General features: G+C 41.3%; 1 protein-coding gene across 5 annotated transcripts in view; it reads left to right on the top strand.

Moving 5' to 3' along the window:
• LOC133973650 (kinesin-like protein KIF13B) overlaps positions 1-15016 on the top strand; it is a 33904-nt gene that overhangs the window by 15405 nt on the left and 3483 nt on the right. For 2 of the 5 annotated variants that reach the window (XM_062411632.1, XM_062411633.1), the window contains 23 exons: positions 259-345; positions 553-743; positions 1131-1335; positions 1442-1604; positions 1707-1853; positions 1963-2112; positions 2812-2943; positions 3401-3574; positions 3646-3803; positions 4821-4953; positions 5107-5253; positions 5343-5372; positions 5514-5613; positions 6482-6608; positions 6964-7019; positions 7104-7222; positions 7345-7521; positions 7658-7750; positions 7989-8141; positions 8391-8468; positions 9945-10001; positions 10622-10715; positions 10974-11092. In XM_062411632.1, the coding sequence (XP_062267616.1) occupies positions 259-345; positions 553-743; positions 1131-1335; positions 1442-1604; positions 1707-1853; positions 1963-2112; positions 2812-2943; positions 3401-3574; positions 3646-3803; positions 4821-4953; positions 5107-5253; positions 5343-5372; positions 5514-5613; positions 6482-6608; positions 6964-7019; positions 7104-7222; positions 7345-7521; positions 7658-7750; positions 7989-8141; positions 8391-8468; positions 9945-10001; positions 10622-10715; positions 10974-11092 (2890 nt within the window). The remainder of the gene's footprint in view (positions 1-258; positions 346-552; positions 744-1130; positions 1336-1441; positions 1605-1706; positions 1854-1962; positions 2113-2811; positions 2944-3400; positions 3575-3645; positions 3804-4820; positions 4954-5106; positions 5254-5342; positions 5373-5513; positions 5614-6481; positions 6609-6963; positions 7020-7103; positions 7223-7344; positions 7522-7657; positions 7751-7988; positions 8142-8390; positions 8469-9944; positions 10002-10621; positions 10716-10973; positions 11093-15016) is intronic. The other 3 variants (XM_062411634.1, XM_062411635.1, XM_062411636.1) reach the window with 3 other exon arrangements.

The following is a 15016-nucleotide window of genomic DNA, read 5'->3' as shown; positions in this document are numbered from 1 at the left end:
CTGAGTGTCCATGGTCACTTTTCAGAGGAAACATTTTGAATGAGCACTGTAGATTCAAATTTCAGTCATTATTAAGTTAAAGCAACACACACATACAAACCTGATGTTTAGTAGAGAAAGGATTGCAAAAATCATGTTTGTATGTACATATTTAATAGTGGACCTTGCAAATAAATAAACTGTCAGTGGAGTGTATTTCGTTATCATCTGAAACAGTGTGTTGCGTGATGTGTAATGCTTGTTGTTTCCTCTTGGTAGAACATGTGTAAATGGTGCTGTAGTCACCAGTCCAGTGCAGCTGCATCATGGTTACAGAATTCTATGGGGAAATAACCATTTCTTCAGGTGTGTATCAGCTGCACAGTGTTGAGTTTGATTTCATGTAGCGATTGATTTTTCCTAAACATATATTTGCATGTTACATAACAACCTTTGAATTGTGCCTCTTCCTGTTTTTCACTGTATGGTTCTTCCTATGTCTCTCACTCGCTCTTCCCTCACCTGCATCGATATGCAACCACCGCCTATTCGTCGATCCACATACACACACAGGATCAACTTGCCCAGGCATATGGTTCATGCAGGGGTTGAGGATGAGGAGGACGGTGCTGTGATGAAGGCATGTTTGGACACAGACCGGGTAGAGTTGGAATTCGGTTCGTCCAGCGACGTGTCGAGCGAGCGGAGCTTCAGTTATGAGTTGGCCCAGACCGAGGTCATGATGAAAGGCATGGGCAGCAACGGTGAGTCTGACTGAGCAGGGAACAAGGTACATACTTGATCAACATAGGTTCTGGTTAATAACTACTATACATGTTCAGATTTGGTTTGGTTGTTCTAGTTAATGGTTGTGGAAGTCAGTAAACTATGGAGCCCCTCTGGTGACATTTGGGGAAAACTTTGTGATAATAACAAATGGGAACAATTTAATATCACTTGACCACAAGTTATTGCATTCCCACGACTTATTATCTAGTTCCCATGTGTTATTATTTCGTGTCTTGTCAACTTGCTGCAAATCATAGATGCCATTTTCAGTTTGATAAGAATAGAAACTTCTTTACACTCAATCTTCCTCTTTTCCCTCTCTCAATTCTTCCATCAACTGGCGGCTCCTCCTCCTTCCTCAGACCCCCTACAGTCAGTATTGCAGACACTGGAGAGGCAGCATGAGGAGGAGAAGCGTTGCGCCCTGGAGCGTCAGAGGCAGATGTATGAGCAGGAGCTGGAGCAGCTCCGCCAGAGACTGGACGCATCAGGTCTCCCGGTCAGTGCTGGTGCTGCTGTAACATCGCCCGGCTACCAAAAACGCTTGCGACGCTGGAGTGAGGACAGGTGAGACTGGACTGGACAGATCTCAACTGAACAGTCTAGTGCTTCAAGTGAAGAAGTATCCAGATACATTGTAAATCCTGCCTGGTTGTGTCTGATTGTGGTGCAGGGAAGCGATGATGACTCGCACCCTGCGGCGCCTGAGGGAGCAGATAGTTCGGGCCAACCTGCTGGCTCAGGAGGCCGGCTTGATCGCAGAGGAACTCAACAAGAGAACAGAGTACCTGGTCACTCTTCAGATACCTGCCTCGAACCTGGATGCCAACAGGAAGGTAGAGTGGCGTCTGAAAATAAATAGAAGAAGAATAAAAATACATCGTCTGACACACATGAATATACACATGCATTTCCCCCCTCCCTCTCTGTCTTCATAGCGTGACGTGGTGCTGAGCGAGCCGGCCATCCAGGTCCGTCGTAAAGGTAAAGGAAAGCAGATCTGGGCTCTGGAGAAGATGGAGAACAGGCTGGTGGACATGAGGGATCTTTACCAGGAGTGGAAGGACTTTGATGAAGACAACGCTGTGAGTGAAGAGCGACAGATTACTACTTCCAAAGGACCCTGGAGTCAAACATGCGGTTTATTCACCGATCTCGCACCATCCTGACTTCTCTTCTTTGACTCTGATGCAGGTGATGCGGTCCTATTTCAAACGTGCTGACCCGTTCTTCGATGAGCAGGAGAACCACAGTCTGATCGGTGTGGCCAATGTCTTCCTGGCCTGCCTGTTCTACGACGTCAAGCTGCAGTATGCAGTGCCCATCATCAACCAGAAGGGAGAGGTAGGACCTGACTGTTAACAATGGATAGTCTGCTGCTAAACATGGTTTATTTCAGAAGTTTGTATTGTATAATACTCCCTGAAACCTGTTATGTCCATTCACTTAAACTGTTCTTTTGAATCACAAAGGGCTACTGGTAACAATATTTTTTATTGAACACTAGCAACTGTTTTGAAGATAGCTGAATTCGTTTATAGCTGCACTCGTTCATATTTTATAGTGACAAACCCACAGAAAATTATCACTCATCTTAATTCAGGAAATTGTTTGGGCTTTCTATGTTTTCCCTGTTAGTGCCTTGTTTTCAACCATAGCTTTTTTCAGTGTAATAACCCTAGTTCACAAACCAGCAACTGTACAAATTTGTAATTATTAAGGTTAGCCAGTTAGGGAGAAAAGGTGAAAATGCTAATCAAGCTCACCAGGTACATAAAAGGAAATCAATAATTTTCTGACATAATACTGAAATAAATGTTTTCATGAAGTCTTTTTTTGATAACTTTAATAGTATGTCCTAAAGTATGACGAAGTCATGAGTCTGCCTCTATGAGTAATATAAACCTCTGGGACCACAAGATAAATTAATGTAGAGAAACCACTTAACAAAAAAAAATGGACAAAGTTAAGAAAGATGTGCTGAGTTCTTGCCAAGGGAAGAAAGAGAAATGTGTTTTTCTGTGTGTGTGATGTGTGTATCAGGTGGCAGGTCGGCTGCATGTGGATTTGTGGCGGGGAAAAGAGGGTTCTGAGGAGGAGAGTCCAGATCAGCCTGACGCTCAGGAGATCCACAACACAGACGGAGATCAAACGGAGCGTAAACTGAAATGTGTGGTGAGAACACGTAGCTTCATTAACTGCTCGGATTATCCTGACGTCAAAGATGAACAAGTCAAATCCAGAGAGACATCTGATGAAGTATATATTTTTTTTCTTATGGACATATAAATCTTAAGCTTACACTCAGTATAAGGGAGGGTAACTTCAGTTTAAGGTGTTGCCAGTGGTAAAATAGTCTCTGCTTAATAATGGATCTGGCAGAGAGGCAGAATGTTGACTGCTCTGTATCTTGTCTTCCTCCAGTTAACTGCTCTGTGAAACGTTTAATTAACTCTGAGTCGACCCAGCGTGGTTATCTATTGCTTCTGTTGTCTTATGATGAAATGAAATAAAAACAAAGTCAGTCTTTGCCTCGAATTCTTTCATATAGATCTAAAGAACCAATAAACTAATTTCTTGAGAGAGCAAACAAAAAGGTTTAACAGTTCTTTCCTTCTTCTCTTTCTCTCAGGTGAAAATCCTCCAGGCCACTGGTCTTCCTCGCCATCTGTCCAACTTTGTCTTCTGCCAGTACCACTTCTGGGGGCAGGAGGAGCCTGTGTTCATCGCTCCAGAGGTGGCGCCATCCAGCTCATCATCAGCCTTTAGAGACCCTCAGTGCACTGTGGTCTTTGACAGTGCCAAGGTAAACACTTTGGTGGTAAACAACTATCAAAGTGATGATAGAACAGAAGATGTAAATTACTGTCTTTGCAGGAGTTGTCTGTGTCAGTATCAGATGACCTTGTGGAGTTTCTGGCTGAGGGAGCTGTGGCCATTGAAGTGTACGGCCACAAACAGGCCAACCACCGCAGAAACCTGGCTCTGTGGGACCTCGGAGTTATTCAAGCTAAGACCAGATCGCTCAGAGAGAGGTAGCTTATCACAAAAGCTAAAAAAAATGCCAACATTTTCACTTACACTCAAAGATTCACCAATTACATCTGGGTGGTCAAAGGTCAGACTCATATGATTTAAATCTGGGGGAAAAAATTATGTAGACTAAAACAGCACTGGTTGGCGCAGGGATGCAACCACAGGGCAGATGTTTCCAGTTTACGGTATACTGTACTCTTTAACGTTTTCTAAACAGTTGCAGATTAAAATAAGCAATTGTAGTTTTCCTCATCTTTCATAACTAGGAATAGTATCAGCTAGAATGGCACTCAGTAGAGCCCAATATTCCCCTGAAATCGAATCAAGCTGCACAGATTTCACACACTCATAGATATCAGCTCCCTCAATATGCCATATTTTTCTCATCAAGATGCAAAAAAAGAAAGTGTGAACATGTCAAAAACTGCACTATAATCTCACAAAGGTACAGAAAGTAGAAACATATTCCTGGATCTGACCCATGACCCAAATATGCACCAACATTTAATGAGTTCTTCCCTGGCCCAAACCACATCCTTCCACCAAGTTTTGTGGTAATTCGTAAAGTCGTTTTTGGATAATCTTCCTAATTAACAAACAGACAAACAAAAACAGAGGAAAACATAAGTCCCTTGGCGGAGGTAAAAATCAACCATGGTCAGCTTTAATGATGAATACGTTTATTTACACTCTATGATTTTGCTTCAATAGATAGTGGTAGCAGCCATCACAGGAAATAAAGCGGAGATATGTCTGCTTGACTCTGGGTGTGTTTCTGGTCATGATTAGTGTCTTAATCCCTTAAAGAGCGTCCCAGTTAGTCTTACTTTAGATGAGTTCAGTCATGCATTATCTCTCAACATGGTGAAAGTATTAAGGGTAAAATTGTCCAAAAACATTGAATCATGCTGAACGAAATACCGTAATATGTGTCACAACATGATGAATGAAGGTATTACTTAGTGCTACATTTGGCTCAGTTGTGATGCTGTAGTGTTTCCTCGTCCCACCTGCAGATGGAGTGAGGTGACCCGTCGACTGGAGATGTGGGTGCAGCTGATGGAGCTGAATGAGGCTGGACAGTTCACAGCTGTGGAGGTTCTTCCTGCCAAAGACGTACGCACTGGAGGAATCTTCCAGCTTAAACAGGTTAAAATACTTTTTCATTTATTACTATTTGGATATGTGATTCATTTATTCATTATCTCTATTATTAGAATCATCGTACTGATTATTTGAGCTTGAGAATGATTATATAAACTGAGAATTAAATGTAACGTAAATGTAAATCTGTACCTCCAGGGTCAGTCCCGTCGAGTTCAGGTGGAGGTGCGCTCGGTGTCTGACTCGGGCACCATGCCCCTTATCACTGCCTCCATCCTCTCTGTGTCCATTGGAAATGTCCAAGTCCGACAGGCACATGTCTCCAGAGGCAGCGAATCACAATGGGTGAGGAGGGAATGTTGAATGTAGCCATTAAATTACACGTTTCTTAGACGGTCACTCTTGAACAGTTTCTCTTTCTGTTTACATTTCAGGCTGGTGATGAAGACATGGACAGTTACCAAGTAAGTAGATGATCATTAAAAAATCTGCATAATGGGCTGATAAAATGTGTTTCTCTTGTTTGAACAGTGAAATAAAAAATTCTGGTTCAGCTGAACTGAATGTGTGTCTCTGCCTGTGTGTCTTTGTGTGTGTGTTCATAGGAGGTGGACCTGGAGAGGATGAGGGAACAGTGGCTGTTCACACTCACTCAGAGGCAGGAGTATTTGGACCAGCATCTGCAGAAGGTCGTCTCCAAACCAGGTGAAGCTGCAAAACACATTCAGCCTGAAAACAAATGAGAATTTGTGACCACAGCTCTGATGTGGAGACAAAGATAACAGCAGCAACATTTCCAGTCATTTATTTATCTACTCTGTATCCCCATTTTTTATGGTAACATGTAATTTCCTGCCAACGCACAGTGTGATTCAGCTGTGAAAGATGACTCAGACTTAATTTTACCTTCTCATTTTCCTTCATGAAAATGTTTTTGTCAGTGTATAATTCTGAAGTACAAGTGTTGCCTTTGCTGATTCTTTCTCACAACCAACTGACAGTGATCTAGAGCTCGGCAGCAAAGAAAAATACAAATTTTGATTATCAGCTATAATATCATAACCATCCAATCAAGACTTACCACAAGCTACAGGACTGTGAAACAATGTTATGTGCTCCGGTAGAAGCCACAACTCGACATTATATCAACAGCTTTTTAAGAAAAACGTGTTGGATTTGCGATGTCACAGAGAAGTTCTGCACTAACCACAACCCTCAGGTGTAAGAGCAATGTCTCTGATTGGTGGAGCTAATCTTTAACCATGGTATTGTATATCACAGTTTTCGGAAATCATGTCGGCTACGATTGGATGGTACAATGTAACATTATCTTGACCACCCAGTGATCATGCTTTCGTTTTTTAACATACTCTGGTTTTTTAGAGATGAGGAAAACAGTCTAAAGGTGAAAATCACTACAACAAGGTTAAATTCAAGAAGAAGCAGCTGGAAGTCCAATATCATATTTTAATAGGGATTTTCTGAAATGTAAAATATAAGAAAAGGAATGCACTTTTAAGATCCTTTAATGTCCCTCTGTTTATCTCTTTTCCACTGTGTGCATGTCCTGTAGATAAGTCCGAGGATGATGTTGAAAGGGAGTCTCAGTTGCTGGAGTGTCGTCTGACTCTCACAGAAGAAAGAAATGCCGTCCTAGTGCCCTCAGCCGGCAGCGGCATCCCTGGAGCACCAGCAGAAAGGTGTGTGTTGGTAAAGGAGAAAACTACGAGCTTTAAGCCATCTGTTTATCCCATTCACTTTATCCCATGATGCTTTAGTTTGCTGATCATATTTATACTCCACTGACCCTCACACCCAGATTGGCCTTGGGCTTTAGTCTTTCCTGTAGCAGTTAAAATGAGTGCTACAGAGTTTGTTATTTAGGGTGAAACCATGCCAACTCACTCATTTGATCTAGTGGCCCTACACACCTCTAATCATCAGATAGTTGGATATTAAATGCTTTCTATGCCTCGATGACAACTGAGGTGTCAGTCTCTCTGTGTCATGGACTGGGTGTTTCATTGCTTTAATGATGGTCCTGTTTCTCTGCAGGGTTCCTGTCCCTGGAATGGAAACCCACATTCCCGTCCTGTTTCTGGATCTCAGTGGTATGTTGTTCTCACAGTCTTCTGTCGTCCTTTTTATCTTTTAACTAACAGGTCACTCACGCTCTGTCTTTCTTCTCCCGCCAGCTGATGATTTCCAGTCCAATCTTTCAGCCCCATTATCTGGGGGTCTGGACGCGTTGCTGAGTGAGGAGGATGATGACGAATTCTTCGACCTTCATATTGTTAAACACTATGATCCAGAGGTATTGAGACTTGCATGCAGACTGTGTATTTGTATCTGTCTCTCAAGTTTCCAATTTAAATAGTTGGTCTACCTGACACAAGGTGGAGGGAATTCTTATGCCATTGATTTTCTGTGTTTCAGGTGAAGGTGGAGGCTTCCTGGGACTCAACGGTTCATGACTGCCCCCAGCTGAGTCGCGTGGCCTCTGCCGACCAGAGGGTCTACCTGACGGTCCTAGCAGTTGTTCAGCTGAGCCACCCGGCCCACATGCAGCTGATCCTCAGAAAACGCATCTGTGTTAATGTCACTGGAAGACAGGTGGGTGACGCCGGGAGGCATATTTGGAAGGAGTGAGCCGACACAACCACATCTTTGCATTCTCCTTTCAATAATTCCATGTTTGCTAATTAGATGAGTAGATATGAGAAAATTATATTGTGGGTTTGTGTGGCAGGGCTTTGCACAGAGTCTGCTGAAGAGGATGTCCCATCGCAGCACCATCCCCGGCTGTGGGGTCACATTTGAAATCGTGTCTAACATCCCAGGGGTAAGAACCAAATTAAATATTTAAAAAAAATGTATTATAAATAAACAATATCAAGATTTATGAGCAATTGCATATTCATCCCAGAATAATCTAGAAAACAAATAAACGGGGAGTGCAGATCTTGGATCAATAAATGATTAATGGATGAGGGATCTAAGAAAAATTTCAGATACAGACTAAGACTTTGATCAAATTGATCTCACACTAGCCCTAACGCTCTGTACCCCTGCTCTCACAGGACATCCATGGTCCAGAGGACAGGGAGATGTTGGCGCGGCTCGCTGCCAGCGCTGAGGACGACCAGTCAGCCGACAGTGAGGCGGCCATAGAGAAATACCTCCGTAGCGTCCTGGCTGTGGAGAACATCCTCACTCTTGACCGTCTCAGACAGGTCAGGAATTGTTCTTCACAAACACTAAGATGGATTAGATCAATCATTTTCTATTTGATGATCATTTAGCTCATTCTGAATACCAAGACGTCACTAGTCACTCATTAAACATGAGCACATTAAATCCTCAGTCTTTTTCATTTAGTTCATTATATTTTCGGAGTAAAAACGCAAAGTTGGAGTCTCTATAAATTTTGCAAATACATATTCTCATACAATTTCAAATTTATTTGGTGTGTGTGTGTATAGGAGGTGGCTGTAAAGGAGCAGATGGGGGTCAGAGGGAAACCTCCCAGACGCTGCCTAAGCTCTCCAAACATCAACCGGGTAAGAGAGAATTTATTCTGATCTCAACATTATAGGGTTAGTTCAGGTTTATTTTCAAACAGGAGGGTTGCGAAATATCGACATCTTCAGACCTGGCATTAGAGGACCCATCGTATTCACATTTTACCACAGTTGATATGGTTCCTTGGGGTCTTAATGAAATGTCTGTAGCATATTTTGGTAAAAATAGCACAAGGATCATAATAAATAAAACGGCCCTCCTCAGATTGACCTGTTTTGAGTGCCCCGCCCCCTCTCTAACCCTGATCTCACCTGCTATTCAATGTCATCCCGAATGTCACTCCTGTGACAACTTGTGATCAGATCGCACTGCCCCACTCTATAGCCAAATAATCACGTATGTCATTTCTATTTGCCATAACCAAATAATGTTGTTTTTACTCAGTTTGAGTTTAAAAATGTCTCCAATGTCACTTTGTTTGTGTGTGAGAGTGTTACTGTCTGTCTGTGTGTTGGCACAAGAGAAAGTGAGAGGAGTCAGGAGGGGTTGAATGAGTTTGATGAAGCCCTGCTTTGAAGAAGGATTTTTATCAATTTAATTATAATTAATAATATATTTTAAATATCAGTCATTATGTGGTGATCAGTGTTGATATTGTGACTCTGAACAAATCAACCTGTGGACACTGAGAAGTGTGAAAATATGTATGGTTAAGGTCAGAGTATGTCCGCTGAGCAGTCGGTCCTCTATATGTGGCCCAGGACTGTTTGTGTTCACACAGTTGTGGCCACATGCTTCCTTGACCACTTCCGAGTGTGGTTTGAGTGATCAGATCTGAGGATGTATTGAGGAAACCTTAAGGTGCGCTTGGAACTGAGAGTCGTCCAATTGAGATCACTCAGGACAAATGTTAATACCAGGTCTGAACGGGAGCAGACAGAAACCAAAAGCTGCAAATTCTATGAGTTACTTGCAATAGTATATAAAATACACTATACACTATATTAATATAATGTAAAAAAAAACTATTTGGGAAAAAAAGAAATGAGCAGCTTAGTTTGAGGCTGATCTGCTGTCCCCCTCTTTGTGTATTGGGGTCTTTTTCCCCTCCCTTTCTTAAAGGTTAGTGATGATGTTAGTTTATTTTTAGATGTCACAGAAATATAGAGTTAGGTTGGTCTAATGGTAATGATTTCAGAAAATGATTGGTCAGAGTTACAAGTACAAATCAGAGGAAACGAGAAGCAACACGTAACTACTGCTCACCACAACTTGCCTGTGGCTTGCTTCTGTTCTTGAGTGAAGGTGTTTTTACTTGAATCCTTACCGTGCTATTTACCAGTCTACCTGCTGTTAACCTGTCTGCCTGCTGTTACCCAGTCTACCTGTTAGTAACTAGTCTACCTGCTGTTAACCCGTCTACCTACTGTTAAGTAGTCTACCTGTTGGTAACCTGTCTACCCGCTGTTAACCTGCCTTACTAACACCTGAGCTCTGAACCTCTCTCTAACCAGCTGACAGCCAGTACTCTGGATCTCTACTCCACTTCTTATCAGCTCAATGACTTCACTGTGAGTCATGTCTACTAATCCTACTTTGTTTATCACCATTTCTTATAGTATTAACGCTGTTTTTCATCTTTTGTGAAAAATACTGGAATGTTTTACCTTTCCAGGCTAAGAACACTGAAGACTAAGGAGGGGAAATAAAATTTCTCATTGAGTTTTCTCATCTCTTAGATTGCTCATTGCTCTGAGACATTTTCTAAATGATAATAACGATTCATATATTGAATAGAGATGTGAAGGTAAGTGAAAAAATAAGCTTAAATTAATGGGTATTGGGTTGAACAATAAAGTTATAAAAAAAACAGATATATATAGATATTAGTGAATGAATTCATATATTAGATGAGAGGTTAAAATCAGTAACTCAAGTGTGACTTAATTACAGAACATATAAAGGCCATGCACTACTTATTTAAGTAAGTAGCTGAAACTAATGGATAAATGGTACATAACTGGAAAATGTCCCATCAGGGTTGTTGCAATTCTTTTTGTTACCAATAGAGTCTGCTAAAGTTCACCGATTATTGGAACGCTGCTTTCAGCTGTCGGTGTGGGTATGTAAGTGTGTGTCCTCTCTCATGTGTTTACCTTGTTTATGTGTGTGTGTGTGTGTGTGTGTGCAGAGCTGGAAGAGCCATCAGGATCTTTGTGTGGTTCCTCCTTCGTCCAGACGCACACTGCCCAGTTCCATTTCCCAGAGCCTGAACCCAGAAGCAGGTACGACTAATAAAACCATCATCTTCTAACCCATTCTCTCTGTGGCTTTCAATCATTTTCCTCCTTTTTTGCATCCTTCAATGTCATTAGGGCTCTTTTTGATGCTTTAGCCCGTGGCCAACTATATCTCTGCCTTTGCTCTGAATCTTCACTCAGCATTTGTTTCCCTCTTGGCTCAAACATTTCTCTCTGTTAATACTTTTATCTTTTATCTGTCCTTTCTTCCTCCACTTCTGCTCCTGTAACCTCCTCTATCAGTGCACTCAGGCTTCGCTGCCTCTTATCTCCCCCCAGTGAAGGCCGTGCCCAAGCTGCTGAAGTCACTGCTTCCTGGTGGGAAGGAAGATAGCGGCACCCAGTCAGTTGTCCATCAGCAGGTACGTTCATTCAGTCCGCTCATCATGCTTTGAAATGTATGCTCTTATTCCGCCTGCTTTTCTTATCTGGGATTTAAAGTTTATATGCGTCATTGCAGCCTGAATCTAAATATACCCTCTACTCATCAGCAGCAAGTCCTATTTCTTCCGTAGCCATGGAAACAGAGCTTATGTAGATGGAAACACAGATGATAAACAGATAAAGTGGAAATGCCTCAGTGCCCAAGATAAGTGGTTTTCAGAAGTTTGCAAAAATAAAGCCGATAAACCTCGTCATAAACAAGGAATACAAAAACTATGATTTGTGTCGACCTTAAATCATCTTTTTAAGGTTGTGAGGCAGAACTTTTTTTTTTTATTAAGTACACTAAGATACAATGGCTTCAATAAATAGACTATAGAGACTAGAGCCAGAAGTTAGCAAGGGAGTCACAGAAAAGTCGGCGAGAGGGTGGGATGTATCGCTTGTTATCTTTTCCTGGATTACCAACCCCAGCTTTAATTCAGTGGTTTGTAGAAGCCTCTGAAGAATAAATGCCAGCTTCCAGTCGTGTTGGGTGAGTCTCTACAAACTTTGAACTCCTGGATCATCCTCTCAGATCCTCTCAAGCTCCATCAGATTGGCTGGGAAGTGTCTGTGAACTGTCATCTTCAGGTTTTTCCACAAATGTTCTGTGGAGACTTTAGCAAGAACACTCCAGGAGAGTTTGAACCTCGTCCTGAAGTCATTCAAGCATTTCCTTGCTGTATCTAGTCCCAGGTTGTGTTCCCTCTAGGGCAGCTTTTCTTTTGTATTTGGCTCAATTACTCCCTACCTATATTCTGACCAGTTAACCAGTCTACCTGCCACTTATTAGAAGCCCCCCACAGCATGCACAGATGCGACCATCACCATGCTTCACAGCAGAAATGGTATAACCCATAGGGTTTGGATTTCTGCTCATTAAACCTGTGTCTAATCAGATGACCATCGTTTCCTTCTTGCTCTCTGAGTGCATAAAATGCCATTTTGCAAACTCCAACCAGGCGGTCATATGGCCTTTAGTTAAAGAGGGTTCTGTCTCGCTGCTCTACCATAAAAACCTGATTGATGAAGTGCTGCAGAGATGGTGGTTTAAACACGTTCTCCCATCTCTGCAGAGCAACTTCTGAAGCTCTGGAAGTGACTGTCGACCCCCTGACCAAGAACTTTCTTGTCTGGTTACTCAGTTCAGCTAATTTTCAAACTTTAAGAAGAGGTCCGATGGTTCCAAAGAACACTCAGAGCTTTAGACTTTATATGAGCTGTGCCTCATCAGTGTTACCTCAGACTACAGAGAATTCCTGAGACTCCAATCAAGTTTATGACAAGGATAACAAGGCAAACCGGATGACCACAGTTTGAAGTGACATAGCAAGCGGTCTGAATATTTTTGTAAATAAGAGATTTTTTAGAACATTTCTGAAAGCCCCTAATTTGTCTTTATGGTATTGATGGACAATTTTCCATTTGAAATCTACAACATAGCACAGTGTGCAAAAAAAATGAATGGTTCTGAATACTTTCTGAAGCCTCTGGATATTTACGTGTAGCGGAGGTAGTTTCTGGTTTCATCACATTTTCTTTGGTTTCATTTCTGGTCAATGCAAAAGTCAATTAACCAATCTTTTCTAAAAATAGAAAACATTACCATCATCTTCCCATTTATAAAGCCTGGGAGCATAGTTGAAAAGTTGGTAGATAGCCTTGGACCCTTCGGTTTGAAGTCGGTCCCTTGCATCCACAAGCTTCGTGGAAGTTCAATTCTAAATTGCTGGAGTACTCTTTACTACTTAGGTGGTGGAGATGAACTTTTTGAAACCACTCTCCTCAATCAAATGTTCCTGCAGTTTCTCATCTCAGTTTACAAATCGAATAATCAGCCAAAAAACATGAAAATCCTACTTTCAACTTACTGCAAATAAAAAGACGCTGTTATTATAAATAGCATCATTTCATTAACAGTAGTATTTGCTTCCAGTCACTGTTTTGTGGTTTCAGTTTCTGTTTTCTACAGAAAGTAATACACTGACAAATGTATCAAGAATGAACGTGACTTTTTGAGTCATTACATTTGTTGATCAAAACCAGGTAACTTGACAACTCGGGCAAAGATGAAATGATCAGTTCACATAGAACAAATTGGATTCACGTGAGTGATTGACATGCTGGTAAAATGTTTGTTATCAGAGCAGACAATCTGCAAACATCCCCCGCCGCAACGGCAGCACACTGTGTGTAGAGAAGGGTTCATTAGGAGCAGGTGGACTTCACCCCCCCACCCATAACACTCCTTCACCTCCTCCTCATGTGCTGATCTCCAATCATGTGCCAGAGAGACTGCAGAGTCTGCAGCTTTGTCAACGCAGCCACTGATTTGGCTGATTAGAAGCGTGAGTCGCTGGGGGAAGCTAATCTTGGAAATCACTTGCATTTGGTTGAAATGGAAATGAATCGGTCCTCGATGGTTCATTGTTTGAGGCCTGTCTCACTGCAGTATCGTGAACTTTGAATGGATGAGCTATTGATTGTAGCCGTGATCTTGAAATCAGGATCACTACAGTGAACAGATTCATGTTAAGCATCCCACATTGAAAGATTTAACATGTCTGGTGATGTAAGATTTTATTTATTTACACCTGATACTACTTCCTTTGAACTAATCCCGTGTTAGAAAACCCATTAACTGTGTGTAGACTAGCAGTCAGAGTCCCTTCACTCACAAAAATAAGAATTTGAGAGGTGACTCTTGTGTTATTCCTCATTTTTCATTCAAAGGTCCAAAACCAACAGTGCTTTACCATCACAGTACTGTTTTTATTGTATAAACATATATTAAGGTGTATGTATATATTTATGTATTTCATATTTTGAAAGGCCTCAGTCATTTCCTATAACATATTGGCACTGTATAAGATGTTGCTTGAACAGGGGTAAGGAGGACTTCAGTTGCCTCCAACAAGAAGGAAATATTTTCATCTGTTTGTCTGTTAGTCAGCAGCTTTACACAAAAACCCCAGGACAGATTACAATGAAGCACTAAATGTAAACGAGACATTTTAACAAATCCTGAGAATTAAGAGTTAATTCCCTCAGCATGTTGTGACGTCAGGGCTGCATCCGAGTTAAACAATCAACCTGATTAATATTCTGTGGCTGTTAAGCACACAGAAGAACAATTGTCCTAATTTATTAATTATCTTAAAATATCTTCAGATATTTGTTTTTTTTAATTACCATCGTCAAACCTAAAAAAAAATCGAATCACACAGTATTTAATCAGCTGACGGATCATATTGAGTGAGAAAGAGCTAACTTGAATACTGAATAGGGATAAATGATAATGGTTCAATTATAATTAGGGTGCAATTATCCTGATTGTTTTACCAGTTTATCTGAGTGATCTGATGAGCAAATGTTTTTATTACACTTACACTACGCTGCATCACATATCAACATCTTCGCTGCTGATTACTGAATTAAATGAATTATTTTAATCCTTTTCAATCTATTTGATAACAAACTGATTATTCACATTAATAAAACATGTCCGTGCAGCAGCAATAAAGTAGATGACCAACAGAGATGGATACGTAATGTAGATTAGTCTTCATTAAACCAGTACCTGCTGTCTAGTTAACTCCGAGATTAACTTCTTTCCTCCACTGACTCTATTTCTGTTCCACTGTCACACTGAAGCCTGATTCATAATTCTACCTGAGCAGCTAAACTTCACCTGACACACACATACACACACTCAGTCAGGTTAATGACTTGGTTTTGAGACCTACAGGCTCACATTAACATCTAATCTTCAGGTGGAGCCCAGCCAAAATGATACCGACTCGCTCACGACTCCATCTTGAAATCTTCTCGACAGCCTCTCAGTACAAATGTACAGATTG

This window comes from Platichthys flesus, chromosome 18 (genome assembly GCF_949316205.1).
Source record: "Platichthys flesus chromosome 18, fPlaFle2.1, whole genome shotgun sequence".
Taxonomy (NCBI): domain Eukaryota; kingdom Metazoa; phylum Chordata; class Actinopteri; order Pleuronectiformes; family Pleuronectidae; genus Platichthys; species Platichthys flesus.
The sequence above is the reverse complement of the archived record's forward strand: the minus strand, read 5'-3'. Positions and strand labels throughout refer to the sequence as shown.